At 45.8% G+C, this 7,500-nt stretch overlaps 1 protein-coding gene across 5 annotated transcripts; it reads left to right on the top strand.

Annotated features, from left to right (window-relative positions):
• Positions 1-138: 138 nt before the first annotated feature.
• agfg1b (ArfGAP with FG repeats 1b) lies at positions 139-6,705 on the top strand. 5 transcript variants are annotated; one of them, XM_047806263.1, is made up of 13 exons: positions 139-271; positions 357-537; positions 1,078-1,171; positions 1,283-1,398; positions 1,507-1,642; positions 2,039-2,186; positions 2,366-2,465; positions 4,069-4,124; positions 4,216-4,305; positions 4,623-4,739; positions 5,126-5,199; positions 5,667-5,690; positions 5,909-6,705. In XM_047806263.1, the coding sequence occupies exons 2-13, from the start codon at positions 371-373 to the stop codon at positions 5,966-5,968; spliced, it is 1,182 nt and encodes a 393-aa protein (XP_047662219.1). In that variant the 5' UTR covers positions 139-271; positions 357-370; the 3' UTR covers positions 5,969-6,705. The 5 variants fall into 5 exon arrangements, with proteins under 5 accessions (XP_047662219.1, XP_026995539.1, XP_026995541.1 ...); XM_027139738.2 differs by lacking the exon at positions 139-271 and adding an exon at positions 5,477-5,507 and having other exon boundaries at positions 278-537; positions 5,909-6,050; XM_027139740.2 differs by lacking the exons at positions 139-271; positions 4,623-4,739 and adding an exon at positions 5,477-5,507 and having other exon boundaries at positions 278-537; positions 5,909-6,050.
• Positions 6,706-7,500: the final 795 nt, after the last annotated feature.

Consider the following 7,500-nt stretch of genomic DNA (forward strand, 5'->3'; position numbering starts at 1 on the left):
AACACGTAACAATTTTAATGAAGTAAGGAAATAAAAACAAAGAGACCAAATAAACTCAAATCAAACGAGAGTGCATTATTGATGCTATACCACCAGACCTGTAGGGGGCAGCAGCATTACACTACGCTGTAGATTTCACTACAGAAGAACAGAAGAACGGCTGTGTGCTAACAAGCCGCTTCTCCCTTCATCAGGTCACTTCTTAGGGGACAATTTAACAGCATCAGCACTTAATCTAGTGCACTACATGTGGACTAGGGCGCTTTATTCGGTACGAGCCCGGAGTTAGCGGTCCACACACACACAGTGAAGAGGAGCAGCTTGTGTTTATGGTGTAAACTTCGTGTCATTAACAGGACTGATTCCCGTCATGGCGGTGAGTGTAAAGCGCAAACAGGAGGAGAAACACCTGCAGCTGCTGCGTGAGATGACCAGCGGGGCCGCCAACAGGAAATGTTTCGACTGTGAGCAGCGCGGCCCGACATACGTCAACATGACCGTGGGCTCGTTCGTGTGTACCACCTGCTCCGGGATCCTGTACGTCTGCGCCCGCGTCAGCGTCTGTGTCTGCGTCTGCGCCCGCGTCTGTGTCTGCGTCTGCGCCCGCGTCTGTGTCTGCGTCTGCGCCCGCGTCTGTGTCTGCGTCTGCGCCCGCGTCTGTGTCTGCGTCTGCGCCCGCGTCTGTGTCTGCGTCTGCGCCCGCGTCAGCGTCTGCGTCTGCGCCCGCGTCAGCGTCTGTGTCTGCGTCTGCGCCATTCACCATCACTTAGTGTCTATTAGTGACGTCAGCAGGAGTAACGGGATTTACCCCGCATTGTGTTCACACATGACAAGTGCTTTAATGTCCAAACTGTTACAGTAACATTCTCTCTCTCTCTCTCTCTCTCTGTGTCTCTCTGTCTGTCTGTCAGTCTGTCTCTCTATCTGCATGTCTGTTTCAGTCTTGTTCGATATTACTCCTGTCTCTGTCTGTCTCCCCTCTATCACTCCATTCTCTCTCTCACTCCTTCTTTTCCTGGGTCTCTATTAAGTGCTTTATTTATTTACCCATTGATTGATTGACTGTGTGTCTCCTAGACGAGGCCTGAACCCTCCACACAGAGTGAAGTCCATCTCAATGACGACATTCACACAGCAGGAGATTGAGTTCCTACAGAAACACAGCAATGAGGTGAAACTGACAGTTTATGTTTGTGTTTCTTATTCTGTCTGTCTGATATTCTGTATGATGTTCTCTCTCTCTCTCTCTCTCTCTCTCTCTCTCTCTCTCTCTCTGATGCAGGTGTGTAAGCACATCTGGCTTGGACTGTATGATGATCGCAGTTCTGCAGTGCCGGATTTTCGAGAGCCTCAGAAACTGAAAGAGTTTCTGCAGGAGAAATACGAGAAGAAACGATGGTGAGATGTTACACACACACACACACACACACACACACACACACACACACACACACAGACGGTGCAGTGTTTAGGGTTAAAGTGTACATGCCTTTTTGTCGGATGCAGGTACGTTCCTCCAGAGCAGGCGAAGATGTTGGCATCTGTCCAGGTTCCTCACTCAGGATCTTCAGCGAGCACCGGCAGCACTCCTGAAGTTCAGCCACTTAAAACACTGCAGCTCAGCAAAACTCCATCCAGCCAGGTGAAGAACACAGCTTCTCATCCTCAAAGCCACCACAGAGCTGCTGCTGAGTTCTGATTGGTGCTCAGGTGGTGATTCATTTCATAAGAGGAGCTCTGATTGGAGCTCAGGTTTATATTAATGCACCAATAACATGTCGATCCATACTGTAGTGTAGGAGGAAGGAGAATGCTAGTGCTGACAGAGGATCTCTCTCTCTCTCTCTCTCTCTCTCTCTCTCTCTCTCTCTCTCTGTCTGTCTCTCTTTCTCTGTCTGCCTCTCTTTGTCTGTCTGCCTCTCTTTCTCTCTCTCTCTGTCTCTCTCACTCTCTGTCTCTTTCTCTCTCTATCTGCCTCCCTCCCTCTCTCTGTCTCTCTCTGTCTCTCTCTCTCTCTCTGTCTCTCTCTCTCTCTCAGTCCCCGGTGATCAGCCGTTCTCAGCCTCATGAGAAGAAGTTTGACCTGTTATCAGATCTAGGTGGAGATATCTTTGCAGCTCCTCCATCACACAGCGCTGGTCCAACAACAAACTTTGCTAACTTTGCACATTTCAGCAAGCCCTCAGGTACACACCCACCCCAACACACACAACCACCCCAACACACGCCACACCTCCTTAACTGGTGCTCACACACAGACGATGTGCCAGTGCTACTTAAAATTGGTTAAAGTTAATTTAGTCTCTGACATGTACGTGTTATTTCTCCCTCTGTGTGTGTGTGTGTGTGTGTATGTACTCTAAAGGAGGGGGGGTGTCAGCTCCACCTTTACCCAGTGTTTCAGCAGCGGATCGATACGCTGCTCTGGCAGAACTGGACAGTGCTCTCAGCTCCACTACACAGGGGTGAGTTCAACATCTGAGTCTTTCACACAACTCTGATGTGTGTGTGTGTGTGTGGTATGGGTGTGTGTGTGTGGTATGGGCGTGTGTGTGTGTGTGTGGTATGGGCGTGTGTGTGTGTGTGGTATGGGCGTGTGTGTGTGTGTGTGTGGTATGGGCGTGTGTGTGTGTGGTATGGGGGTGTGTGTGTGTGGTATGGGCGTGTGTATGTGTGGTATGGGCGTGTGTGTGTGTGTGGTATGGGTGTGTGTGTGTGTGTGGTATGGGCTTGTCCTTTTTGTGTATGTGTTGTTATGGGCGTGTGGTGTGTGTGTTGTGTGGTATGGGCGTTGTGTGTGGTGTGTATTGGGCGTGTGTGTGTGTGGTATGGGCGTGTGTGTGTGTGTGTGGTATGGGCGTGTGTGTGTGTGTGTGGTATGGGCGTGTGTGTGTGTGTGGTATGGGTGTGTGTGTGTGTGTGTGTGGTTCTGGGCGTTTTTGTGTGTTGTGTGTGGTATGGGGTGTGGTGTGTGTGGTGGTATGGGCTGTAGTGGGGTGTGGTATGGGGGTGTGTGTGTGTGTGTGGTATGGGTGTGTGTGTGTGGTATGTGTAGCAGCCCTTGGCATCGATAAATGAACAGAGTCTCTAAACGGGTGTAGATCATTTATTGGGACACGTCTTCAGTTCACGAGTCGTACTCTTCCACATGAAGCATCCACCAGTCATCACCGTTTAACACCGTGAAACTTAAATTAAAGAAAGAAAAGTACACATTCAAAACAAACAAATGACCTACACACATTAAAAATCAAACTTAACAGTGATAAGCTTTAAGCTATCGTAACCAGATTCACATTAAAATAAAAGACACACCTCGCTCCGCTTTACCAAGGGTGCAAAACAATACCAACTCTGCTAAACTCTGACAATCCAGTACCGGTGTGCAAAAATAAAACACTTACAAAGTATGTGATCCACGCTATTGCCCTGAACACATGCAGAGACAAAACCAACAGCTAACCAAGAAAAAGGGGCACATGTTGTGAACATGCGCAACATAAATAAATTCCTCTGGTCAATCTCATCCCGAACACAGGTTCCGCACACACAAAACCCTGCACGTGAACAAATGCTGCCAAATGCTGTAAATGAACAACGGTTCAAACAAATGAAAGCCCAAAGCCACTTACAGTATGGGCGTGTGTGTGTGGTGTGGTGCGTGTGTGTGTGTGTGTGTGTGTGTGTGTGTGTGTGTGTGTGTTATGGGCAGGCATGTGTGTGTGGTGTGGTGCGTGTGTGTGTGTGTGTGTGTGTGTGTGTGTGTGTGTGTGTTATGGGCAGGCATGTGTGTGTGTGTGTGTGTGTGGTGTGGTGCGTGTGTGTGTGTGTGTGTGTGGTATGGGGGTGTGTGTGGTGCGTGTGTGTGTGGGGTATGGGCAGGTGTGTGTGTGGGGTATGGGCGTGTGTGTGTGGGGTATGGGCGTGTGTGTGTGGGGTATGGGCGTGTGTGTGGGGGGGGGTATGGGCGTGTGTGTGTGTGGGGGGTATGGGCGTGTGTGTGTGTGTGGGGTATGGGCGTGTGTGTGTGTTGTGTCTTTACACCTGTGTGTTTAATGCTGTTCCCAGCTCCACACCCGTTCCAGCCCCGCCGGTGATTCCCAGCATGCAGCAGGGTTTTACAGGTGATCTTCTCTCAGCACTTTATTCACTCGTCTCTCATAAACACTCGTCTTTTCTCATCTTCTCTTTTTCTTCTTGTTTCTGTTCGTGCAGCTTCCACAAATCCGTTTGTCGCTGCACCGATTCCTCTAGAGTCAATGTGTACAAATCCATTCCAGACCAACAACAGATCATCAGCTACAGGTAGCAGTTAACATCTCATTAACACCAGGGTGGTGTGTTCTGATTGGCTGAGAGCAGTGTGGTGTGTTCTGATTGGCTGAGAGCAGTGTGGTGTGTTCTGATTGGCTGAGAGCAGTGTGGTGTGTTCTGATTGGCTGAGAGCAGTGTGGTGTGTTCTGATTGGCTGAGAGCAGTGTAGTGTGTTCTGATTGGCTGAGAGCAGGGTGGTGTGTTCTGATTGGCTGAGAGCAGTGTGGTGTGTTCTGATTGGCTGAGAGCAGGGTGGTGTGTTCTGATTGGCTGAGAGCAGGGTGGTGTGTTCTGTTTCTCCTCTGTAGGCTCCATGAGCATGCCGTCAGGTTTCAGTAACACCCCCAGTTTCTGCCTGCCCACCAGTTTCAGTGGGAATTTCCCCCACCCGTTTCCCCCGGCGTCGTACCATCAGCAGCCAAACGGTACACAACCGCTGAGAGACCCACAAACACCTTACAACAAACACAGTGCACACATTAATCACCTCCTCCTCCCCTCATCCTCTCTCCTCCTCTCCTCCTCCTCCCCCCCTCCTCTTCCATCTCTTCTCATCCTCTCTACACCTCCTCCTCTTCTCCTCCTCTCTCCTCATCTCCTCCTCTTCCACCTCTCTCCTCCTCCTTCTTCTCTTCCACCTCTCCTCTCCCTCCTCTCCTCCTTCCCCCTTCCTTTTCTCTTATCCTCCTCCACCTCTCTCCTCTTCTTGCACCTCCTCCTTCTCCTCCTCTCCTCTACCTCCTCTTCCACCTTTCTCCTCCTCTTCCTCCACCACTCCTCCTCCTCCTCTCTCCTCTACTTACACCCTCAGGTGGGTTTCCTGTTTACGCTCAGAAACCTCGGATGAGTTACGGTCAGCCCGTCGTCTCCAACAACCCCTTTATGGTGAGCATTTACACTCGTTTATTTTACCCGTGTTTTCAGTCCAGTGAATCGCTCCACCAATACAGTTACCATGGCAACAGATAAAGCCACAGCAGCATTATTTGGAATTTATTTATTCATTTATAAATTCGAATGAAGATTTTAATTCAGATTCATTAATACATGTTTGGAGGCGATGAACTTTATTATTTAAGTTTTTACATTTTTACATATTTTTTTATTTAAATTATTGTTGATTGTAATTTTAAGTAAGAAATGTGTTTATCTGTTTATTTAGTGCGGAGCTTCATCTCAACACATGTCCCTGAGTACACAGCAGAATTTTTACATTTTTAGATGTATATCTTGTCTGGTCTGAGCCCCACATCGAATATCTTGTTAAAAAGATTATATTTTCTTACATTTTGTTTTCTACACATCACACAAGAACTGTTCTTATCTAATTCATGTTGTATTTGTTCCCATAGTGTGCGGTTTCTACTGATGAACAGGTATGGGGTGCCAATACTTTGTGCACTTTGAGTAACAGATGGAATACAGGGTGATCTGTGTGTATAAAAAGTCAATTATAAAAATACTTGCTTCTGTCTCTCTCTGTCTGTCTTTCTCTCTCTGTCTGTCTCTGTGTCTCTCTCTTTCTCTGTCTCTCTCTCTCTCTCTCTGTCTCTCTTTCTCTGTCTCTGTCTCTCTCTCTCTCTCTCTCTCTCAGGGTGGAGGTCCAGCAAGTCCATATTCCACCAGTGGATCATCCACTAATCCGTTCCTGTAAACACACACTTTATATTTACAGACACATCTGGAGAAAGCGGCGTGTTCAGTGTCCGTCGCTGTGTTCAGTGCAGGTCGAGCTCAGTGTCTTCCTCTAAATCCTCGCTCAGCTCCTGTAACGCTCAGCTCCACATCCACAGTCCATCCTATTTATGGCTTTCACTCAGTAATGAATAATAACAGTGTCTTAGGCCTAGCAGTTCAGTGCTTATTGCTGTTTGTTAACTTTATAAAGAAGCATTATTTCTGATTTAAAAGAAAATGTTGAGAAGCTGATTTGAAGCAGAAACGTTCCACGATGTTCCTCTGTTCCTCCGGTCGCTCTTACAAGTGTCGGTCTTTTCAGATTCAGCTAGAGGGTGTGGCCAAAAAAGTCTAAAGGCGGAGCTTGTGCATTTTTTTTATTTAATTTGTTTTAATATAAATACTAAAATATTAAAACGTAAGTAAACACAAAGCCTCGTAGCTCTAATGGTAAGAGGACAGTGTGGATTTTATCTTTGGCTGAAGCCGACACTCTGATAGGTGTTTAATCCACTGACTGGAGCAGAAGGAGGAGGTTTAGAATGAAAAGAATCTCAGCACAAAGCAGAGGGAGAGAAAAAGAAAAGGATGGAGCACAAATAGAGAGTTTGGTTCTGCAGGAGCTTCCTGTGTGAGATCTTCCTCTGGGAACGTGTGTGTATATAAATATAAATATATGTATAATTATTATATTAAAGATTTTTAACTACTGTTCCACATCTTCTGGTCTTTTGTTTATTAAAAGTGTTTTAGCAGCTTGGGTTTAATGAGCATGAGTTTAAACACAGCGCTGTATGACCTTAAAGGTGATGTGAGCTGAAACACGAGCCGAGTCCGACAGAGACGACTTTTAGGCCCCAAAGACGTGACAGAAAAACAGCACAAACGTTTCTTCACATATTTCATAAAGAAAATAAAAATTTGATAATACAAACCAATAGACTTAAGAACAGCTTCTACACACACACACACACACACACAGAAGGATGACAACAATCTGATCCTGCATTTTATACACAGAACCTACAGGCTTATGTTCTCTCTATACCTCAGTATGGGTTTATTGTATATGTTTAAATTCATTTTGTACTTTATATTATATATTATTGAGATGTTTACGTTCTGTTACACTTTAACACCCTCTGATTATATACAAATCCCTCTTTAGGTATTGTGTAATATCTTATTTATACTTATATAATTCTATCTTATCTGTCCATCGCACACAATAACTGAATAATTTATGACTTTCACCTCGACTGCAGTTGTGGTTTTGTTTTATTTGTTTTTTATTTTTTACAAAATTATTGAGTGTATTAGTGATTTGCTCTGTAAGACCTGCTACACTCAGTATAGTGGCAATAAAAGGAGCCTTAAATCTAAATAGAAGCCCGGATTTGTTGAATATATATATATATATATATATATATATATATATATATATATATATATAGAGAGAGAGAGAGAGAGAGAGAGAGAGAGAGAGAGAGAGAGAAATAATGCTCAGTG

The sequence above is a fragment of the Tachysurus fulvidraco genome, chromosome 22 (genome assembly GCF_022655615.1).
Source record: "Tachysurus fulvidraco isolate hzauxx_2018 chromosome 22, HZAU_PFXX_2.0, whole genome shotgun sequence".
Lineage (NCBI taxonomy): Eukaryota > Metazoa > Chordata > Actinopteri > Siluriformes > Bagridae > Tachysurus > Tachysurus fulvidraco.